General features: G+C 43.7%; 1 protein-coding gene across 2 annotated transcripts in view; it reads right to left on the reverse strand.

Moving 5' to 3' along the window:
* Positions 1-484: 484 nt before the first annotated feature.
* Positions 485-24,206, reverse strand: part of GARRE1 (granule associated Rac and RHOG effector 1) — a 60,561-nt gene continuing 36,839 nt past the window's right edge. For both annotated transcript variants that reach the window (XM_064386936.1, XM_064386937.1), the window contains exons 3-14: positions 22,479-22,685; positions 20,024-20,164; positions 19,644-19,739; positions 19,344-19,505; positions 18,236-18,394; positions 13,666-13,763; positions 12,351-12,476; positions 10,892-11,877; positions 7,513-7,678; positions 6,503-6,637; positions 4,296-4,374; positions 485-3,865 (exon numbers count right to left, since the gene is read on the reverse strand). In XM_064386936.1, coding sequence (XP_064243006.1) covers positions 3,548-3,865; positions 4,296-4,374; positions 6,503-6,637; positions 7,513-7,678; positions 10,892-11,877; positions 12,351-12,476; positions 13,666-13,763; positions 18,236-18,394; positions 19,344-19,505; positions 19,644-19,739; positions 20,024-20,164; positions 22,479-22,685 — 2,673 coding nt within the window. In that variant the 3' untranslated portion in view covers positions 485-3,547. The remainder of the gene's footprint in view (positions 3,866-4,295; positions 4,375-6,502; positions 6,638-7,512; positions 7,679-10,891; positions 11,878-12,350; positions 12,477-13,665; positions 13,764-18,235; positions 18,395-19,343; positions 19,506-19,643; positions 19,740-20,023; positions 20,165-22,478; positions 22,686-24,206) is intronic.

Genomic DNA, 24,206 nt, shown 5'->3' on the forward strand with positions numbered 1-24,206 from the left:
AGAAACCAAACTATTATTTTAGAAGCTTTTGCCCAAGTTGATTAAGGCTTTTTCTCTGTGTTTGAACTGCTCTGTAAACAAGTCAATTCCTGCATAATCAAAATGGGTTCATGTGCTTCCTGGGTACTGTCAGCACTGCTGGCCAGCTGCATGCATGTGTACTCCTATCCAGTAAGGAAGCAAGCAGCTTTGCACGCCCTGCACACGGCATTCCAATGCCACAATTAACACACAATAACCTAACAGCCTTGATCACAGCAGGGAGGGGGACAGAGTTTACTTTTTACTTACTACCATCAAAGTCATTGACTTTCTGATTTCTAAAAATTCAAGTAATGTGATTTTGGCAATGTTTACCTGCCCTGTTGAGGCATTGTCTGTACCACATTCTTCTGTGACGTCACTTGAGAAAGCAGCTTTAAAGATTGGACTGTGCATAAAGTTCATTTTTATATGATAGAGTCAGTAAGTAGGCAGTTGACAATTTTCAAACTCTTAAATAATCCCATGTTAATGTAATAAGATCTTTGTTTACAAACCGAAATTACAGTTTAAGGTGCTGCTCATTTTCAGCAAGGTGCATATTTTAAACAGGTATGACCTATTAAATGTATATCTTTAATAAAGCAAATAGTTTACTTTTACAGAAGCTTTAAAATACAAACTGTACAGTTCCAGTTCAGAAGCGTTAGCTATTCACAAGAAGCACTGCAATAAGGGTAAGTTAACTAAGCACCAAACCCTTGCACTTGGCAGTGTAAGTGAAGTTTAAGGGCAAGACTCATTTGCCAAGTGCAACAATTCTTAAAATTACCAGTGTTCAGAACAATCGGAAGCAAAGGACAGAGTAGCACCCACGTGGTCAAAATGCAGACAAACTTTCTTTGTGTTCACAATTCACTTATGTAGGTCCAGAAACTTGCCAGCATTTGTAATTATGAATAAACTGCAAAAACTATAGCAATCATTTTGGCACTTGTTAGAAAAAAAGTTCAAAATTAAGTTTTCATTAACTTCCATTTTGGTCTTAGTATGAATAACCAAGTAAGTACAACCAAATTTGGGATTTAATATTAGATCTAAACAACAAGATTTAGGAAACTCGAAACCATTCATGAAGTTAAATAACCACTAACATTTTCAGTGGAAGGTTTTCAAAATTATAGTAGTACAGACCATTAACAATTTACAGACAGAAGCCACACTGATTGTGCAAAGCACATTACTGTAAAAAGTCTATGTACAGCAAACAAATCTTTGTAAACATGGTAAGTATGAAGTTTCAGAAAACATGGTGACAATATCATAAATACAGGCAACATTGGCATCCTCAAACAGCACAAAAGGTAACAATCTGGGCCTGCAAATAGAGCCCGTCACCATACAAACAAAAAAGGTGAATGGGTTTTAAATACCCAAATGTTTAATAGGTTTAGTGTTGTGTATACTTTTTATTTATATATATATATGTATATATAATGCATTTCTTTTTTGGTATCTTTAGATATAGATGTACTTAGTTTGTAAAACCAAAACCAAAAAATGTGCTTTATCTTCATTGAAAAATTATGTAGTTAGAACTAATAACCCATTTTACTAGTAGTTAACATATTAGAATGATATGACTTAAGAAAAATACAAAAATAAGATTAATACTGTCAAAACTCTTATACCAGAAAATATTGTGGTTTTTAGACTCTTTCAAAGATGAAATATGAAAATTTAAATAAGCTCTAACTATATAAAGAATCTTCTGTAATCTCAATTCATATACAGTGGGATAGGTATACATATATTTACCATTGTTCTTGAATTTGTAAGCACCAGTCACTCGCCCCCATCCACTTTGGTTGGAAGATTATTCCTAATTCCACAGGTTCACTTAATGGCACATATTGACTGCAAATAACTACTTTATCCTTTTAAAAAAAATAATGTTCTTTTAACTAACTGCTACCCCACATTTCAGTTTTAGTATCTTCTGAGCCAGCTCACAATTTTCAATCAACCGTAGCATCTGAAATAAGACTTTAAATAAATGCAAGTAGTCTCTTAGGCTTTGCTTTCACACACTGCAGGAGCACCGTGTGGGTGATGCCTTTGGCCAAATGCAGCCATAGGACATGGTTTGTGTGGAACCAGGGCACCACTGCCCACACAGGTGTGGAACCAGGGCACCACTGCCCACACAGGTGTGTGAACCAGGGCACCACTGCCCACACAGGTGTGTGAACCAGGCTCCCACTGCCCACACAGGTGTGTGAACCAGGGCACCACTGCCCACACAGGTGTGGAACCAGGGAACCACTGCCCACACAGGTGTGGAACCAGGGCACCACTGCCCACACAGGTGTGGAACCAGGGAACCACTGCCCACACAGGTGTGGAACCAGGGCACCACTGCCCACACAGGTGTGTGAACCAGGGCACCGCTGCCCACACAGGTGTGGAACCAGGGAACCACTGCCCACACAGGTGTGGAACCAGGGAACCACTGCCCACACGGGTGTGTGAACCAGGCTCCCACTGCCCACACAGGTGTGTGAACCAGGCTCCCAGTGCCCACACGGGTGTGGAACCAGGGCACCACTGCCCACACAGGTGTGGAACCAGGGAACCACTGCCCACACAGGTGTGTGAACCAGGCTCCCAGTGCCCACACAGGTGTGTGAACCAGGGCACCACTGCCCACACAGGTGTGTGAACCAGGCTCCCAGTGCCCACACAGGTGTGTGAACCAGGGCACCACTGCCCACACAGGTGTGTGAACCAGGCTCCCACTGCCCACACAGGTGTGTGAACCAGGCTCCCAGTGCCCACACAGGTGTGGAACCAGGCTCCCAGTGCCCACACAGGTGTGGAACCAGGCTCCCAGTGCCCACACAGGTGCCATCTATGTCAAGCAGCTCAGGTAATATTGACGACACAAGGCTGAGTGGTTCTGCTGATCTTCACCTACGCTGAAGAAACTGCCACAAAACTCAGTTTTGCAACTGTTTCTGCAGCAGTTCTCAAATGAACTCACTTGTGTAGCACAGGAAAAGCTGCTGTTGCACTTCATTTTAAAAAAGCTGCCCACAGGCTGTAATGGAGAATACAAAGGTTCTACAGCTTGTCCTTTATAAATTTAAACACAAACAGTGTTGAGCAAAGTGACCACTATATATTTGCTTCAACATATTCAATGTGTTTCAGTAAGATGTTTTAACTATAAATCTATATGAAAAATAGCTATAAAATACAGTGTTTCTTGTATGGTAGTCCTTCAGCAGTTGTTTTTAGAAAAAAAAAATGTCTTGAAAGTAAAGGCAATTACACATTTTTAAAAGCATTTCTACATCACAGTTTTGGGCTGTTTCACGTACACCAAACATATTGGCCATATTTGCTCAGCACTGTAACTCAGAATCCGGGAGTTTGTCCATCTCACCCAAAGCCCCTCAATCCCACACCACGAGAGAAACAGGATATAGCCAACACAGCACTGTGAATCCAAGTAATGTGATTTTCATTTGGCCCTGTGCTGCAGTTTCAGTACGAAAAGCAGTTAGTACTGGTGCAGGTAGGACGGTCTGCGTTCGTGCTTTACTGGGAAAGCTTTGAAGCCCTTGTTGATCTGTTTGTGCTGGGAAGGCTGCTGGGACTGCTGCTGCTGCTGCGCGTAGGCGAAGCTGGAGGAGATGCCGGCTGCCGGGGCGCAGTCGCTGGCCCACAGGGGCGCCTGGAGCATCTGCATGGTGTCGCTCCACTGGCCCACGGGGCTGCTCACGGGGTACAGGGACGTGCTCTGGCTGGGCAGCGTGCTGGGCACAGAGGATGTGTGCTGCCACGGCGCCTTGGGAGGCCAGGTTTTGGTCTTGTTATCCTGACAAAACAAAATCGGTTGCGGGTGCTTGGGTTTAACAACAGAACACTGCTGGTTTTGAGACAATACTTAACATGTCACCTTATCACTTCCTTGAGATATTTTCACAAGATTAGTTTATATTTGAAAGCCAAACTGATGCATACATCTAGCACACTCAATTCTTAAAATAGCTGCCCATTAAAAAACAATTACTTCAGCTTGACACACAGTGGCCTCACTGAAAGGGAAAAAGTAAATGACTTCCAATTTCAAGATATTAAGCTTAGTGACTGACAAAAGCACCTCCCTCTACTTGAGTGTAGATGGTTTAGGTTTTCACTGCAGTGAGCAGTCTGGAGATGCAGATGCTTTTCCAGTGACTGCCTCATGCAGACCCACCCCCGATGCCAGCAGGAGAAGGGACAAAGCAAAGCCCCGCCGAGCTCACCTGACTGCGGTCATCGGCTGCAGAGAGAAGGGGAGGCGAGGGCAGCGTGCTGGGTTCCTGTTCACCACTGCTGTGCTTTCTGCTCAGAAAAAGAGAGACTTTGACTTCTTGGTGTTAAATGAGTCACCCTCATTAATCTGTCACTGGCACAGACAGCCTGCAGTACAGTTTTCAGTGCATGTGTTTTCAGAAACACATTTGGTTTCATGTACTTTTTGTTTTCAGTACAGGTAAAAGCAACAATACAGAAACTGTCAGGGACATGACAACGCAGTAGTTCTTGGAGCTACAGTTACAACATTTTTGTAGAGGTGAAAGGAAGCTGGGATAGACTTTTGCCCACTTTCAAGAAATCTGCCAGAAATTGTGTTTTTTCTTCTGTTACCTGCTCTTGTGGCTAGGTTTCTTTTGGTTTTTTTAAGTATCTTTTCTGAAATAACCTTACAGATAAGACAAAAGACCAGTTGAGGAAGTGAAACATCTGGTGAAGCACAGTAATTTTACTAATAAAAAATGTTCTACCTTTAGTTTAATTTGTGACCTAGCACCCAGTTATTAAATATAAGACCTTGACCACATGTGCATTTTGGAAGATTTTTTTTTCTTGGGTCTTTTTTGTTTGGTTGGTTTGCCTTTTTTATTTGTTTGGGGGTTTTTGTTTTGTTTTGGTTTTTTTTGTTTTGTTTTGGTTGGTTGGTTTTTTTAGGAGGAACAATTAAGAGCATGGGTTTAGATGAAAGCAGAACCTTTTATTTCATCCTTTTTGTAAAAAACCCCAATCAGCATGCTCCAATCAGGCTCCCATAGATAGCAGCCCTTTGCAGGTCACCTTTAGCACACTCCACCCTTCTACCTCCTCCTCTAACAGCCCAGCTTTAGCTCTGATGTGTTGTCAGGCCCTGACCTACAGAACACGGTTCTTCTACAAGTAACAGGAGACAGCAGTACTGTTGCTTCAGCTGAGGTTTTGGCCAATGAAGCATCCTCTTTGGAAACATTCTTCTGCCCTTTAGAGCACTACATAAACCACAGGCTTTTCTTGCTCCGTGATCAGTCTCCAGCTATCTACTGGCTTGGCATGTTAAGTCACCCTCGTGTGTTTGTTTTCCTTCCCTGCTGCCGTTTTTTTAAAAAAAATACAGGTAATTACTACTTTTTCTGTGACTGTTTATGAGATGGCTTGTTGCCATTAATTTCAATTTAACATTCACTGAAGCTCAATTTTTGTTCCCTCTCTATGAAGTATTGGCTAAGTGTAAAGATTCAGAAAGTAGCTACTCTTACTCCTTTCTGATAATGCAGACAAAAATAGCTATCCAGGTAGAAACTGGCACTGACTTTTTTTTTTAATTCACTAAAAAGACAGACAATCTTGTATCTATGTATTGACTCCAAATTACCCTGTGACTGTAAATAAATATTTGGCCACTTATTTAATTTTTAGAAAGGACTGAAAAATAGTTTGAGAGAACAATTCTAGATTGGAATTGGGTTGGTATTCATGCTTCATCTTGTGCCTTTTGTTACTGTTGTTCTGACTACCCTCTGCTGTGCAATCACTGAGGTTCCAAAGACACCGAGCCTCCAGCCCTTTAGAAAAGCAGAACTGCTGTAATTCACACTACTGATAGAAGTGGACTTTTTGTAGCTGAAAATCCTGGCTTAGTTTTTCCATTACTGAAATTATTTACAAAGGCAGTTTGGCCTCCTCTTCCTACTGTGAGAAACAGGACTAAGCAGGGGTTTATTTCCCTCTCCCAGAACAGCAGCAGCCAGGGTGAGCAGTGCACACCAGGTTAGCAGCAGCTTCTCCCCAGTGCCACAGGCTGCAGCTGAGGCAGCAAAGGCACCCAGAGGCACGGCCCAGCTGCAGCCAGGCACTCTGCAAAACCAGCGAGCATCCAAAGCCCCAGGAGTGGCATCCAAAGGAGACTCATGGAGAGGGAAAGCATCAAATCTTTCCTAGCCATAGTGACCCTCGGTGAACAGCTGGCTGTTTGCACAGTGCTGGTTTGTACAAGGAGAAAGCTGCTAGCACAACTCACTTCAGGAATCCCCAGATCCACATCCCCAGTGTAGTACACAAACCCCTGTTTCTGGAGACCTGTGTCTTTGGCAGGAATTTCCTTTGTCTGGCTACTCAAATGAAATGACATATAAACAAAAGGAATCTTACAAAGTGGTCTACTTCTGTTCATTTTGCTCACCTCCTCTGCTTTACAGCAGCAACAAGGTCTGGCCCTGAGAACATGGAGAACAAACTGTCTCCGTTAGCTGAGGAGGTCTCATCACTTGAGCTGGCAGAGTCTCCTTGAGTACCAGACCAGCTGTTTGTCACATCACTGCAAGACAGAAAGTTGTGTTAGTCCTTGTACTTACAGTGCCTGGTCCAGACTGTGTGCCACTGTTGTGCTGAATCTTTGTCACAGGTGATACCTCAGAGAACAACATTCCAGTTGGTAAAATGTGCCAGTAATACAGGTACTTTCACTAGTTCTGAGTGGTCACATTAACTGCTCTGTCTGTTACAGCCTCTTTATATATATTTAACTACAATAATTATATCAATTAGAAGCACCTCTCCTGTTCAAGAAGGAGAAACAAGTGATGCTTGGGTTTGGAATCACTAAGTACTTGACCTTTGCACTGCAAAACTGAGCTAGAACACATATCCATCCTACTGGTTTTACACTAGAGACTCACTGCTCTTACATGATGGACAGATGGACAGAGAATCTTGAAACAGAGATGGACAGAGAATCTTGTGTAGTAAATAGTTCTGATTGGAAGATATTAAAAACTACAAATGTACCTGCTGTGAGGTACCTGCCTTTTAGTAGCAGGATTAAGTGGCTAAAATCTGGAAAACCAAATTCAATCCGGCACCGCAACTTTGAAATCATCACTTTTCATCAAAACTAGGTCTTAAAGCAGTTTTCAAAATACTCAGACAAAACTCTCCTGAATACATATGGGCTATAGATTCCTTATTTCCTCTGTTGGAGTCACAGTCAGTATACATGCCACTCTAGGGATGACATCAAGCATGTCAGTACCTTGGGATCAGCAGGGTCACATTGCTCACTCTTAACAGTGCAGTGCAGCTTTCACAGATGCAGCAGCAACTGAAAAAACACTCAGTATTCCCACACTGTGCCAAGTCTGGGTGCAAAGTAAAGTTCTACAACAAAAGCATCCACCCTGCCCAGTCTCTTACCCCTCTGTGAAGTACTCGGGAAAGGGCCAGGTTTTGTGAGGATCATCTGGAAGAGGCCAGTTGCCACGCGTGGTGCTTGGACGACGGACGTGCTGTGCTTGCCTCTTCTGTTGCATAGCCTGGTTCACCCCAGCAACATAGCGGGCAAACTCTGGATCAGAGCCAACTGAATGAAAGAAACCAACAAGTCCATTGCTGACACTCAGCTATTTCTGCTGCACTTCCAGTGCTTTAGGTGTGACCATACCCCACAAGACAGTAATTCCCTCCCTGATGATAAGTGGCAGCCAGCAGTGGATATGTTTCATCTAGCAGTGAAGGACACTGAACAGGAAATGTTTTACACAGATGAGATACACAGCATACACAGTGGATAATAATTATCACATGGAAGTACACCTGCCCCTTGCATTCCATCAGGGAAACTGTGTTTGTACTATGATCATGTCTATGCTGAAAGGTTCAACATCACCATACACTGATGAAATGGACGCTGTACATGTATCCACATATGTGAAAAAGAGCAGAACATTTAGTTGACACCAGAGTGAAACATGGTTTCCGGCTGTGCTGTGATCCTGCTTGGATCATACTAGAACACAAAGGGCCAAAACTGCCTCCTTCCTATAGTGATGAGACAATTCTGAAAACATTCTGATTCTGACTACAAAATATTTCAGAACAAGAATTGTATTTACAGAAAAAAAATCAGTAATTTAAAAACTTCCTTTTGTGTCCCAAGCACCCAATAAGGAATAAGCATGGTCTTGAGCAGACACAGCAAAAGCCTTAATCCAAAAGTGTTTCAAATGCTCCATTGATCAGAGCAAGCAATTGCTGTATTCAAAAGACTGCTGATAATGAGTCACCAGCTAAGTTTCCACAGCTTCTCTTTCTTTTGCCTTTTTTTCCTCCTTGAGAAAAACTTGGCAATCTGACTGGATTTATGGAAAATGTCTAGACTACATGCACAGTAATTGCAGTGGCAAGTACTGAGCTGCTGGCTTGCCAGTGTCAGCTGGAGATTGAGTGAAGGCTGAAGAACATCCAACAATCATGCACAGCTCACAAAACAGAAATCTTTCATCTGACAGCTCCCTACATTCCAAACTGCATTTGGAAGATATGTTTGACACATCCAGAAAAGACCTTCACAGTGTTGTGTTGAATGCAAATTAAAAAGACAGTGAATAAAACTTTGTTTCTCTGGCTCCTTTTATTAAGCAAGGGCTATCTGAGAGCTGTCTAGGAACAAAACATTCCCACTTATGCTTGTTCTCCCTCTGAAATACCTTCACATCTATTTAAGATGAGGCTGGAAGACAGTTCCTCAGATCTAAGAACAGAATTTAGATGGATTCTGAAGGAGATCCAGGCTTTTTTACTTGTGGACAGCATTAAGTTCTAAAGTGCTGGTAATATTAAAAATAGAAGCTTGCATTAATTTTTATCTCACTGAAAACATCAGGTGAACGGGTTTTTATCAGATAGTTTTTTACTCCAAAGGACTGGAGTCACCAACATTCCTTCTATTAGTTCTTATTGCAACATTCCTTCATCAGGTTAGTGATGACTGAAGTGCTACAAAATACATTTTTGGGATTAGTTAGGCCTTCAACATGAAAAGCCATACATTTCAATTTTATAAATTCTTAATCAGCAGTTTTGCATCTGAAGAGAGACATCATTTTCAGACTCTATAAGTACTTATGAAAAAAACAATGTGGTTTGTTTCAAATGACAAATGTACAGTCCTAGGAAATCCTGGAAATGAAAGCAGTTTTCTGGTTTACAGCTTTTTGACACTACAGCTTAAAATACACATTTCTACACCACAGCTCAACCTGGCAAGTTATACGAAGAAAAGTTCTTTCTAGAGGAAAAGTATTCAGTTGGAAGGATTTTTCTTTGGTTTTGGCTTTTTAAATGCCAGATCTGTGAAAAATACTGTTTACTTATCACTACAACTGCAGAGTGTGTATCTTAATCCACTGAGCACCATTTATGGACCTTGAGTAAGTCACCTTTTCCAAGTACCACTTTCTACGTCCTTGACATTCATCAAACGGAACAAAACAAGTAGTTTTTCGAACAGCAAAAGGAAAATATTACAGAAATAGAATGGATTCAAAATTGTGAGAATGTCAGTCCTTTGCATACCTGCATTCTTTCCCCCACACACACATGGACTCAGTGCTTGCTGAGAATAATTTTGTCCTTCCTTAGAGGCTGTGATAATCCTTAAGTCTATACCCTAAGTATGTTTAGCTAAGATGATGCTAATTCAGACTCATTAAGACAGTTAAGCAACAGTGTAACTATGGTGGCTATTTTTGCCATAGAAACTCCACTAATTAATCAACTAAGTTGACAAAAGAGCTATCATAATTATGAGTCAAAGGAGCTGGTTTGAGACGCCTACACGTTCCAAACACAGACAGTGCAAATGAGCAGGGGAAACTGAGCCCTCTTTGATAAAAGGTTTCCCTGTTCCCCGCTCCTCCCTCCAGGCACATGCCATAAATGCACACTACAACACTCCTGCAGCTGTGCTCCAGGCCAACAGAAGTTACATTTACAAGGTAGCAGCTGTGCAAGTTGTTCTTAATACTACCATCAGAATCATGCAATCACAGAATATTCTGAGTTGGAAGAGACCCACAAAGATCATTAAGTCCAGCTCTCAAGCCAATGATCCACATGGGGATTCATCTCCTCTTAAATTCCACAGTCAATTTTTGGTCTGTAGATATTTGTTGATGACTCTAAAATTTTACCTCAATTCATCTATATTTACAATCTATTGGTGGTCCAAACACATGTGGCAAACCTCATGACACTTGCTCTTTAGTCTCCAATCCTCTGACATCCAAACTTTTAATTGCAGAACCAGCTGTGGAACAGGAACCAGTATGACTCGCAGGGAACTGGGGAGCATTGGGGAAAATGTGGGGATATGGAAAAGATGCAACCCAGCTGTATCTCCAGGTTACAAGACTGCTAAAGAGCAGGAAGAATAATTTTGAGGAGAGGGAATACACCTGAGCTCAAGAGTTTGATTTTAAATGATTTTACAAACTAAGTATAGGAGGAACATCTTTTCAGTACTCTGCTGAGCTCCATAAAGTAAAGGTCAGACTACTACAACTGGGACAAGAAACAAGGAATTGGTTCCCATGCTTGCTTATTAATGAGAGTTTTAAGATCACCTTCTGTTACAAAAGCAAACAAGCACACAGACAAATCCCTGCTTGCACTGGTCAGCACCCCTACATCCAGTGGGCAGCACGGGGAAATGACAGTTATTGCCAGCAATATTTCACAGTATTCTTTTACAAAGGACTCTTTAAAAAAGCATGATAAAGGAAAAGACACACACCTGCAGGGTCAAAAGGCAGGATTTCTCCCAACATCCCAAACACTCCATCAGTTTGGTCACGATTTGGCCACGTGTTGTTTCTAGGTCCTTGTGGTTTCTGTCCTAACATCTCTGCCATCACACTGTCCATATAGCTGCTCACCAGACCCAAGCTGTACAAATCAGAGCTTAAATCTGAAAAACCAGGATTGTTCCACTGATTTATATGAGACAACCCAGCTCCAACAGCCGGAGCTTGCTGCTGTGAAGAATTGCTGAGCCATTTGGCAGGTACACGTTGCTGTGGTCCAATAGGTTGGAGCAAATGTTGGTAATACTGCATTTGCTGCTGCTGCTTTTGGGACTGCTGCTGGGACAAGCCTTGCTGAGGAGGATGCAGTGGGGTGTGAGACACAGACTGTGGCTGCTGTTGAACTGCTCCTGACTTTTGTTCTGCTGCTGTGGAGGATGCAACAGAGTTCCTTCTTTTCACCATTGGAGAAGTCTGCTGGGATTTGCCCATGTTAAAACCAGACAAGAAATCTATAACATCCTGCATTTCTTGGTCAGTTGGTAAATTCATACCTTTGTCATCCTTGCCATCATCTGGTTTGAAGAAGCTGTCCCTTCTTTCCATCAGAAAGCCATTGACGAGCTGGTTGGCTGTGCTCTGCGCTGGCTGCAGGGCATCCGCGCTCCGAGGGAAGTTACCAATGCTCAGGATGTTCTGCAACCGTGCGTCCATGCTAGTGGGCATTTTAGCTTTCTCCTCTGAGCTGGAACTTATGAAGACGTTTTTGGAAGGTGTATTGGGGATTGAGTAGCTTCCTGTGTTACTTGTACTAGTGCAGGAAGTTTTTTTTGTAAACCGTGAAGTCAGTTTTGAGAATGTCTTTTGCAGACCCCCTGAAGATTTGCTTCCATTCCCCGACGGCATGTCAACTTGGCTCCCAAATTCTGAGATTTCACGCTGTAACTGGATCTGAATACAAGGCAAAGCTTGCTCCCTGCATCAGCAAAAAAACACGTATATCAAACCATGTAATACATAACTGAGTTTGTACTTTGAGGGAAAACGTGTATTTCAATAATAGCTCAAGAAAGAAACAACACCAAAGACTGCCAAGTCCACCAGCTACTTCTTATGGTAATAAAGCAAATTATTCCTCGTATTTGCAATACTTTCAACTTCTTAAATTTTAGTTGTACTTCAAGACCTAAATGGAGACCAATTTAATATAAATCAAGTATTTTTGTAAGAGAGAAACAAATACTTTGTAACCCTTGGATATGCTGCTGGTTTGGTTTTAAGCAGTCTCCTGTATCTCTGGATGTACCCAGAAGGTATCTGTGGGGATTAACAGTGTCTCACTCTCAGTCTGACTCTTGTTTTCCCCTTCTGATGAGCTGGCACTATCAAATCCCTCAGCACAGATTATTCAACAACGACAGCTTAGTTTGAACTAGAAAAGAGATGTACCTTCCTTCCTTCCACCTGTGTATATCAAACACAGCAGTATAGAGCACGTCTACCAGCCCCAAAGTCTTCTCCGGATCCAGGCTCCTCTGTAGCAAAGACATTGTTGCTGGATCTTCTTTCAGACACCTGTCATCATTAAGTTTAAATTAGAAATCAAAATGCTCTTTTTTTTTTTACATTAAACAATTCTACCCTGTCAGTCAGAATACAGAAGGCCAATTGCTGCACTCCTGCAGAATGACCTGGGAATGCCATGGGGTTCCTGGGCTGCAGGAACAGAGCCAACCTAACTGTGGGGTCCAGCAGGACAGTGCACTGAACCCTGCACTGACAAGAGCTCTTTAGAGCAGGCACAGCCGCAACGAACGCCCAACACTCAGCACCGCTTTCTGGAACACGGCAAGGGCCTGACACAGCCCAGCACTCGCCGAGAGCCCGAGCCTGGCAGGCTCCGCAGGGAGGCGGCTCCGCACAGCCAGCGGAGCGGGGAGCGGGGCGGCACCGGAGCGGCACCGGCGGCTCGGGACGCGCTCCCGCCGAGCGCCAGCAGGCGGCGCTGCCCCGGCAGCGACCTCGGGCACCGCGACACAACACAGACATGGACACACACACACGGACACACGGACACACACACGGACACACACAGTCCTTCCTTCTTCCCCTGCCCCCGGGACACTCTTTCCTCCCTTCCTTCCCTCCCCGGGACACAGCACCGGGACTCTCCTCCCTCCGGGCGTGCCAGCAGCACCATTAGGAACAGGCCGCCTCTGTAAGCAGTCCAGTGAATCAAATGTGTTGTACTGAAATTCCTGACTCCTTCCCAATTAGAGACAAGTGCTGCCACTGCTTCCTGCTCCCGCTGCTTTGAACGGGAAGAAATCCTCACAACCTGCAGATGGACCATTCTTTACCAGGCAGCCACCTAAACTGGCAGGAACAGCATCTCGTGGAGCCCAGAGGTCCATGGCTGATGACACCTAAAGAACAGCCCAGTGAAGAAAGAGCAAAGGCTCTCACATTAACCCAGCCAATTCTCGGCCTTCCTGAACCACAGCTGGGATGGACCATAACAGCAGTACTGGCAGATTATTATTCCTGAAACCTTCTCTTTGATCAACAAGCTTTTACATTTCCTACAAGTCTCGGTGCCCCTGCACTGCCTCTCTTGCCTTAGGGATGGAGGTGTTCAACCAGTCCAGACAGAGGAACTTAAGGAAGCTGTGCCATAATTGTGCACGTTCTCTCTTCCATTTGTACTGCAGCAATTTTCCCCACGTATTTCAGTCACAATCTGCAATACAGTATTTTTATTTACCAAGTTGATGGAACTTGCACCACAATTCTTGATCCTTCTAAACTTATCTGAGGAGCATAGGCTTCTTTATTTTCAATCTGTGCCGTGTCCACAACCACCTAGTAAATAAAATAAAAGGGAAAAAATTTTAAGAATTAGTTATTTTATCACCCCGTAATTAAACTCTAATACTCTCCCCTTCCAGTCATGCTACAGGTACAAAAAAACCCCAAATAAAACTAAACCAACTCATGAAATCATTGTAAATTTACTTCTATTTTAATATAAAATTAGATTAGTACAGAAACCTGTATTTCAAGAACTTCATTCTTCTCAGTGACATCCTGTAGTAATGCATCACTGTGTCACTACCAGCTGCTCTACTCCCCTGCTGGTAGTTCTCAGTTCTCAGTATCTTTGAGAAGTTTAGCACAGTTACTACTTTAAGAGCTCCCAAACACCTACTCAGCAAAATGTTTTAAATAATTTCACTGTAGTGCATGGTATGATATAGACAAGTAATATCCAGCCAGAAACCCTTCAAACTTCCCAACACAAACCCCCTGCTTTTAAGATTATAAAATTCCACACCAACATTTCTCTACCTAATGAAACTGCACTGTAATTAATTCCTGATTAAATAAAGAGAAGAAGAGTGACTGTTCAGTTTCCTGGACTCTGAGCCACCTGTAAGATGTCACGCAGACATATGGAAGAGGAAAGTCTTGAAAACCAGCCCTGTGTCATGAACCTTTCTTTTTAGACAATGGAAAAGGAATGGATTCACTTCAGCTTCATTTAGCCTTTAATTTAGTGACAGTAAGTTCCATATTTGGTTCATGCTTTCTGTTGTTGTCCAGTCTGTGTGGGTTGGCCTTTTTGATAATTTCCATAATTTCCTATTTTGGTCATGCTGAAACAGCAGCTTTTTGGCAGCAGTCAGCAGTTCTTGCTTCAGTGACTAGCAGATTAGCTGTACCATTTATCCTTGAAATGGCAAAAGTCCTCTGCTATAGCTAAGCCTCAAGGGACAATATTGACTTTGTTGCCATCTCCTAACCTACACTGGTCCTGCTTCTAACTGTCTGTTACTGGGTATGAAAAAATGTGAAACAAAATGCTGAGTTTCTTCTCTCTCACTTTAACAAAACCATCAAATAACACTTGAACATAATTATTTCCTACCTTTCAAATATTTTAGCAGAAGGCCTTCTTTTTCCTTCAGTTGACTCTAAGCCTTTGCCCAGGTTTATTCAATTTTAAACGTGTCTAAGCAGGGTGATAAAAGGCCACACCATCATCCACCTCTGAAGATACCTCTCATTTTGTTACAGGACAATTCCAGTAGTCTTTTCTTGGTGTTTGTATGTTTTAATTTTATTTGATTTGGTAATCTGCAATTCAGCCCTATTGCAGCGGTAATTTATAACAGTTAATAAATGTTAACAGATAATTCCTCATAACTGTGATAAGGAGAAATGAACTTGTGATTGTTCTCAACTCCCAAGAAAAACACAGTCTGCACCTCAGGCCTGAAGTCAGAGGTGAAGCTCCGATTTGGGCAGGCCTGTGTCAGGTTCTGGTTGTGGTGCACGGTTGGTGCCCATGGTCCAGCCTTTGTTGGGGTGTTCCTCCCCAGGACAAACCTTTGTTTCTTCCCTTTGCAAAAAGCTTTACATTTCTCAACATCTGTCAGAGTCAGGACGTCTGGGATTTCAGCTTTACTAGGGGATTTAGTGCTCCTGCAATGCATGTTGATGTTTGCTATGGAAAGGTCTACTAGCACAAAAAAAAAATTATCTGTTAACCTCTTTGCATGAGGCCAATTGTAAGTTTTATTTCTGTTCATCCTCTAAATTCAGCTATTTGAATGTACATCATTTTTATTCAAACATGCAGATTTCATCAGCTGACCCAAATCTCAAAATGCAATTCTTATTATACACATGCTAAGGTAAGAACTGAAAATCAGCACTTCAAATTATTTATGTTAAAAAACTACAGCCCAAAATAACCAAGCAAACTAAGTCACAACTCATTGTGCTTTCCCCACTTCATGAGTTGCTTCTTGAAAGGAACAAGGGCACAAGACAGGTTAAAAGCAGTGAGACTGTCAAGTAATGTTTTTTCCAACTGGGCACATAACATACAGATCCACACACAATTCTGAAAGAATTCAGACAGCCCAGTATCTAAAGCAGGGCACCAAACCCACGTAATACTGTGCCATGACTCACTTATCTGCCTTCTTCATAAAATAAACTTCAAATAAACACATCCTCCCTCCCCGCCTGGTGGTGCTTAGAGAACAGCTTCCTGTACCTCAGACGTCCATTGTTCTTGTTTTACAGGTGCTTCCTCTCTCCCTTCCACCCAAAGAACTTTTTAAAGACCCAAATTACAATTTCTTGCCACTGCATGAAGCTATGTATAAACGTAACTGGATGTTGTGAAAAAAAGATGGCACACAGTTTATAAAGAAAAACCCCAACCCTCATCCCCTTCTGAACTGTAACAAATCAAAGTGAGAATGAAGGAGAGCAGGCTTGCAGGTCTTCTGTCATGTGCACAGCTCATTATGTGCCTTTGAAGAGAGAAGCCTGCTACTTTCAGAACCTGATGTTCATGCAAAAATCTTTGGAGACATTCAGGATTCAACACAAGCGAAACTCCATAGCTCAGCACTGTCATTTTGGAGAATGTGTCAGCAAGTTTTATGGTGACACTCTCCAAAAGTGATGACAAACCTGAAGAATGTCAGTGCTTCAATTAGCAGCAGGTCTAACTCGTTATGTCTAGACTGGGGGACACCAGATTTCCAGATTCCTGAGTCCAAATGTGCCTCGTGCCACTCCTCAAATCCCCTGGGGCAGGACTTGGGTGTGCACAGCACCGAAACCCCCTGGAAAGGAAATGGTGGAAGGTGCAGCATCCTCCCAGGCACTCCTCATCCAGACACTCAGGAGCCACGAGCTGCTCCTGGGCTACAGCACCCTCCCAAAGGGCTGCTGAGAAACTCCTTCCTCCTTGGCCTCATTTCCTGTACCTCACTGCTGACTCCCAGCATCCTACCACCAACTGTGGCAGCTGAACACACAATCCCATTTAACCCTATCCTTTTTCCAGTCCTCCTTGTATTTATTAGTATTTAATACACATTTTCTTTCAAAACACCTAAGGAGAAATTTGATAAACCCTACTATTCCACAGTTTCTCTGTCCCTGCAAAAACACCTCGTCCTTATGGCTCCCTGTAAAACTTCTCAGACAGAGCACTGCCCTCTCCTGCCCTGCAACCCCTGCATCTCAGTGAAGCAGGGACTGAGAGCAGGGCACAGTGATGGTCTGCACCTTTGATTTTAGGCTGCCATTATATGAATAGTCAGTTGAATTCCAGTACAATTTCAACCTACTTCTCTAACAGGTATTTACTATTGAGGGACTATCTAAGATCTGATATCTAGCATCAAAGGGACCCTAAAGTAGAAATATCTGGCAAATTCATTATTTCCAATTTATCATTCAATAAAACTTGTTGGTAATGTATCATTCAACATTACTATTGGTACTGTTAAAAGGATAACCTTTTAACAGTACCAAAAGCACATGGTTTAATTTGTAAGGATGGAAGGTCTAGGTCACCTAACCAGCTGTGTAATTTGTCTGAAAAAGAGACTTAAAAATATGCAGCTATTTGGGTCCTTTAATCATAAATTCATTACAAAGCCCACATGGTCCCCCATCACCATGAACAAGGAATCAGCAATGAGCCACCAAGAAGCATTTAACTCACTGTAGGTTAACGACAATTCAAAGAATACTTGAAGAAGTTATAATAGGATACAGTGTACCTTTATCCTTGCATTTCCTTCCTATGTTGAAGGTGCAGCCTTTTCCCCTACTCACAGTAGTCCAAAAAACCTACATGTCATGCACAAACACTTCACTAAGTGCAGAGATTGCAGTAATTAGTCATGGGAGCACAAATGTATTTTCTTATCAGAGTATGTTCCAAACATCTATTTTTATCAGCTGCTTAGATACTGTAAATTCCACTGGTTTTCTTCCCCTCAAGAACACAATGTCTACAGCAGGCATTTAATCTTTCTGTCCTCTGTTGGAGATGTCAGGCAGCATTACCTGGTGCAGAGACTTGCTGGTTTATGCTGGGCAGGAAATTCAGCTTCCAATCACAGCAGAGAGGAAATGAAAAAAATGGCAGGTTTTGAAGCTAATCTGACAGGGGGTAGATTTATCTTTGGGCCTGTTTAGTTTTTTTTAACATGGTCATCTATGGATTTGAAAGTATTTCTATTTCTCTACGAAACAGAAGTTTCATTTCTTGTGTTCTCTCTTGAAATGGAGACCAGGAAGCACCTGGTGCATTCCTCTGTTCCTGTCAGCTACAGACACCACCTACAGACCCCCACTGCACAAGGACACTGCTCAGAAATCAAGTTAACTGCAGCACTAAAAATAGAGCAACACAGAGTAAGACACTGCAAATTAATTTCTAAACTCCAAAATACCGAGCTTCTCCTCAGGGTGTTTACAGAACCTTTGTTTTCCTGGGACTCTTGGTAGCCACCTACCAGTCCAGCCTGGCCAAAGAGCAGCTGCACAGCAGTTTTGCAGGCTCCTCTCCACGTGGAAGGGCAGACCTGGTTCAGCACTTCAGTCACGGGAGAGTCGTCCCGGGGTGTGAGTCCATTGTGGCACCCGGCCTCCTTGATCAGCTGCAGCATTGTGTGCTGGAAAAAGAACAAACATCTGTCCTACCCAGCACACGAGTCACAAATGGTACCACCAATGCCTCCAGATGGATTTGTCATTGTCCTACATGCTCTTCAAACAGCTATAATGTCTGCAACCCCTCAGCAGTCATATAACTGGGAGAGTTCCATTGCAGAACAGAAATATGGAAGATTGTCTCTGCTGTTTGGAACACAACACTGCTCCAAAATCATAAACAGTATTTCTGCTTATATTCTTGCAAACCAGTTTAATCAAAACTACAACAAGCACTGCAAAGAGAACAGAAAAGCAGCATTTTGAGCAACTTATTATTTCAACTCTTTCAGGAGCAAGGAACTGGGTTTATCTAAAAAAATAGTCAAAGTGCTAATTAAAATTGCCCAAATTACTTCGATATGGACATATTTTCCATTTGTTTACACTGAAAATACAATTAACTTCTCCATAATTTAAAATTCTTTAAAAAAATTTGATTCCAGTTTGTAAGATGACACCAAAAGGAGCTCTATTACAAAGTATGTTTTTCAAGGAGCTCCCTTAGCACCAGGCTGGGCTGACTTGTGCACTTTGGAAGAGGAAGGCTCTGATATGCATCCCTGGCTGGGGAATCTGTAAGGGCTCACTTTCCTCTGTATTTCTTCATAGCTAACACATCTCTTTTCAAGAAGTTCACAGATGCTTCATTGCACCCTATATCTCTCTGCTTGTTATGCCTGTGCTTCTCTCCTATTTGACCAAAATTGCTCAGGTGGTCAAAATGTTATCAGAAACAGGTGTAGCCCTACAATGTTATCCACATCCTGTTTCCACAGGAAGCCAGGCTGAAAAAAAGCACTGTTAAACACAGGTTTGGCATGGAACTCCTATTACTGTTGTTCTCTATATTTTAATGAATGTTCTTTCTCCCCCCCATCTTTTCTTCTGTGGTTAATTAGGAGTTATTACCGTTTTCAGCTTCAGGTTTTCCGCTGCAGACTCATTGAAGGAGATTCCTTTCAGAAAATGGGATCCAATCTGGACAGGGACAGTGGGCAGCTCACACTGAATGGGCTGAGGTGGAGTCTGTCTCCTTCCTGTTTGTTGAGCTTCAGCTTCACTGCAACAGCCCTGAAGTGCAGAAGAGTAGATCCAACAGAAGAAATGAAGACATTAGAAAACCCTAATATGGGTCCAAATGTTTGTGTATTTTAAGGACCCTTTTCAAGGTGAGGAGGGATGAAAGAGAGCAGGTTCAGCAGATCCTACCTGAAGACTTGCTTCAATTGCTTTTGGGTTCAAGTGGAAGCCAGCCTTCATTGCATATTCACAATGGCCCAAGCTCTCCAGAGCCCCTTTGTAAGCCTGACATAAAACAAAGTTGAGAAAGCACAGGTGTATCAACAAGGAAGCAAGCACACAGTCACTGTGCCTGGGTACAGCCAGGGACTGGTACAAGGATTTGCCCCACTCACTTCTATGGCATACACACATTTATTTATCATGCCAGACTCCAAAGCTGCAGGTCCCAAATACCTCTGAGCTGTCTGTGGTACACAATTCTGCAGGAACACACTCCTGCCCTATTTCACTCCTTGACCCACTGACTGCACTACATGCACATGAAAGCAGCAGACTTGAAAAACCACCTGCAAAGCACTGTCAATTTTCATGTTTAGCTCTTTGAGCTGATGTTCAGGGATGGCCACAGTCTGTGAGCAGAAAAGCTGCTGAACTTCAATTCCTGCCAAACATCCATCACAGCCTCTTTCTCGCAGTCGAGATGTGGCCTGTAAGGTAAAATAAAATCCAGGGTGAGGAGGGTAAGCATTAAACCAGGTCAAGCTTAATTAAATTTCAAAAAAGAACAGAAAAGCCCACAGACTTTAAAATCCTCTACAGGAGACGAGAAGCAGCACCTGGGGAAAGGACCTGGAGGAGACTTTATTATAACTTACTCAACTTCTGCTGCCACTTTGGAAGCAGAACTGATGTAACCTGTACACCTCCTGGGTGTTGCAAGCACTTGGGTTCAGCATTGTTTGCTGTTACTATTTCAGCTCCCTGGCAGGACCAGGGATCCTGTTACACAGCTCACACCATGGCTGTGGTTACCTGAGGACAGACTTTTAACTCCAACATAAACAGAGAATATGTTAAATCATGTCTACAAGCACTCCTGTGTTCACAGGATGATACAGTTCATAAAGTTATGGGTGATTACTGTGGTGCAATTTGAAAAGGCCACACAATGCTAAGATCAACTTAGCACAGCAAGAAAACAGCTTTGTGCCACATGACTTTGAAAAACAAGAAATAAGCCAAATATCTATTTTTAGATGTGAAATCCTACATTATTGAGCAGGGTAAAGCAAATAGATGTGGGTTATTTTCCAGTCTAGGAAGGAGTCTTGCTCTAAAGCAGGATGTCCAAACTGGGGGCTTCTGGTGCTACAGCCAGTGGACAGACAGGGGCTCACCTGACAGACAGGACACTGCATTTCCCAAAGTGAACCTTGAGGAGCAAAGCTTTGAGCTACTGACAAAGTGTCACCTTAGACTTCAATCTAAGCAGTGCTCTCCTGCCAGAGAGGCTGATTTTGTAGGAAAACAGTGGATTGCCTTCCACTCCAAAGTAAAAAAATGGCAAAGATTTCAGTATTTCACATCCCCCTCCTATCAAAATTATTTCTATTAGTCTATCTACAATTATGAGAGATCTTATTTATTTAGAAACCACATATTTTTCTTAAGCAATCCTGATACCCTACACAAATACTCCAAATCAGTCATTTCAGTCAATCAAAAATTGAGAAATTTCTTCTATTGTTATTTTGGAACTATGGAGAGTCTGTATTTTATCTCTCTCCTCCCCATGTATGCTTAATACAGGATTTGATTAGCACAATACTTGTACAAAACTATTTTGAAATACAGGTTTTGTATTTCTGAAAAACAGAAATAGGTGAAGTGGGTCGCTCAAAAGATAAAAAATAAAGCTAAGGCCCTTGATTCTGTAAAGCCAAGTTTAATTTTAACCACAGTTTAAATAAATTTGATAGCGACTGCAGGGCATTTCTAGAAACTGTAGTAGTTGTAAGAATCTAAGTATATTACACATAAAAATTACCTACTTTTATGCCAAAGAAGTACAGCTATACCAGGATTAGACCTGTTACAATTATCTGTAATACACCTAAAGCACTCCCAAATCCCTATTTTATCCAGTGAAATAAATTTATGCTGCAGTAAAAATCACAAATAATCCCTCTGCACCCATGTAATTCATTTGCTTTCCTGTACCTTGCAGATGTTAGTGATAGATTGAAACCTTGACGGGATTTCTGGTCAGGATGACTAACAAGCCTTGTGGGCCAAATGAGACTGCACATGCTCCAAGCCCTCTGGATTTAGGGAAAACACACACTCTGTGTCTGAGTCCATTCTGGTCTATCAGTCTCCAGGCTTCAATACAGCCAGGGAAAGCAGAAAACCTCATAAAACTGAATGTCTTTATAAAGTACTGGTTTTGGCTGGAAAGGTAAGGATTCCACAGATGACAGTGTTTGTCAAACTGTAAGTCCAGAGAGTGGCACATTGAAGTAATGTGGGTCACATTCCAACTATGGATGCATCAAGCAACATCAAGCTGAACAGCATGAAGACAGAAGTGTTAGAACTTACCACAAAGATTTTAAAGCATAGAATAGAATTTGTGCTCAAAAACTGAGAGAAAGAGACATTACCTAGATTATTTTTCATCAAGATTTTGTTCTGCTTTCACAGAGACTTGTTTTTATTTTTAATTCCCTCTGTCTGCCCTATTTGAACAGTGGTAGTTCATTACTAATAACAAAAATCTGCTTGCACTGCTTGTGTGCTCCTTATGTACAACCCTGTCACAAAGAAAACTTTACACAGGGCAAAGATAGTGCAGTCATCACATGAGTAAAATGAGTTTTAGTGTCTGAAACCAACTGTGCCACATTCCCCCCTCCAAATGCAGTGTGTCTTTAAAATCAGGTATTTTCTTCCTTTGCTAGGACACCCAGGCTGACGTCAGGTTTCACTAAATCCACTGTGCTTACAGCAAGACCTCCTTACCTCTGCTGCTCCTCTCCAGGATCTTATTGCATCTTCCAGCTCGTTTGTGGGGCTTATATTTGAGGCTCCAGTCCCACTAACGTTCTTCCTCTCCTGAGCTACAGCTTCAGCAAAGCAGGAGTGTGCCACTGGCTGGACTTTCTGCAAAGCCTGGGACAGGAATTGGAAGTGGACCTGCATCACTGTCAAGAAACATCGCCCAAGTACCTGTGGGAGACAAACAAAGCAGTTTCAAGCACATAGAAGAGCTCATGGAAGCTTCCCTTCTTGCTTTTTGTTTGGTGTTTGGGGTAAGGAACTACATTAAACCCTGATTTTTTAAATTAAAATAATGCTTCAGATCATAAGAAAGAGAGGATATTTAACCATTTACTTAAAATAGTAGGTGGGTAAATGAGCATTAGTTTCTGTGAATGAAGAGGACACCAGACTAATTTTGAGTAATTTTTAGTTCTGTACTCAAGTTCTGACTACTTGATGAATGAAAAGCTTGCTCAGTTACTTGGAAAAAACAAACACAAAAATGGGAATAGCATATTATCACAAGGACCAAGTCAGCACCAAAACCCACCTGCACAAAGCCGAGGCTGAATTTCTGATAAAACCCAAAACCGCAACCAGAAGACAATAATTTTAAAACATTAACATAAAATGCAGGGGCTGGCCAGCAGATACCCTCCAGGCAGAGTGGTAATGGGCAGGCAGTGGGCATCAGCAGCCTCTGCCCCCTCACCCCATGGACAGTGCCCAAAGCTGAAATGTGCCACTGGCACAGTGTGACAGAACTGCCTGTGGGAAAGGGCAGGGCAGGAGGGCAGGGCAGGGCAGGGCAGGGCAGGGCAGGGCAGGGCAGGGCAGGGCAGGAGGGCAGGGCAGGGCAGGGCAGGGCAGGACAGGAGGGCAGGAGGGCAGGGCAGGGCAGGGCAGGGCAGGGCAGGGCAGGGCAGGGCAGGAGGGCAGGAGGGCAGGGCAGGGCAGGGCAGGGCAGGGCAGGGCAGGGCAGGGCAGGGCAGGGCAGGGCAGGGCAGGGCAGGGCAGGGCAGGAGGGCAGGGCAGGGCAGGGCAGGGCAGGGCAGGGCAGGGCAGGGCAGGGCAGGGCAGGGCAGGGCAGCAGGACAGGGCAGGAGGGCAGAGCAGGGCAGGGCAGGAGGGCAGGGCAGGGCAGGGCAGGGCTGGGCAGGGCTGGGCAGGGCAGGGCAGGAGGGCAGGGCAGGGCAGGGCAGGGCAGGAGGGCAGGGCTGGGCAGGGCTGGGCAGGGCAGGGCAGCAGGGCAGGGCAGGGCAGGGCAGGGCAGGGCAGGGCAGGGCAGGGCAGGGCAGGGCAGGGCAGGAGGGCAGGGCAGGGCAGGAGGGCAGGGCAGGAGGGCAGGGCAGCAGGGCAGGGCAGGGCAGGGCAGCAGGGCAGGGCAGGGCAGGGCAGGGCAGGGCAGGGCAGGGCAGGGCAGGGCAGGGCAGGGCAGGGCAGCAGGGCAGGGCAGGGCAGGGGAGGGCAGGGCAGGGCAGGGCAGGGCAGGGCAGGGCAGCAGGAGGGCAGGGCAGGAGGGCAGGGCAGGGCAGGGCAGGGCAGGGCAGGGCAGGGCAGCAGGGGCTCCCTGGAGGAGGGCACAAGGTGCCACCCCCCATCCTCTCACTGTGCCCAGGGACACTGGGCCATCCCGGGCACCACCAGCACTGAGAGCTGCTGTGCCAGAGGACTCTGGGGCAAGAGCAGCAGTGCCAGCAGCCAGGG

The sequence above is a fragment of the Passer domesticus genome, chromosome 12 (genome assembly GCF_036417665.1).
Source record: "Passer domesticus isolate bPasDom1 chromosome 12, bPasDom1.hap1, whole genome shotgun sequence".
Lineage (NCBI taxonomy): Eukaryota > Metazoa > Chordata > Aves > Passeriformes > Passeridae > Passer > Passer domesticus.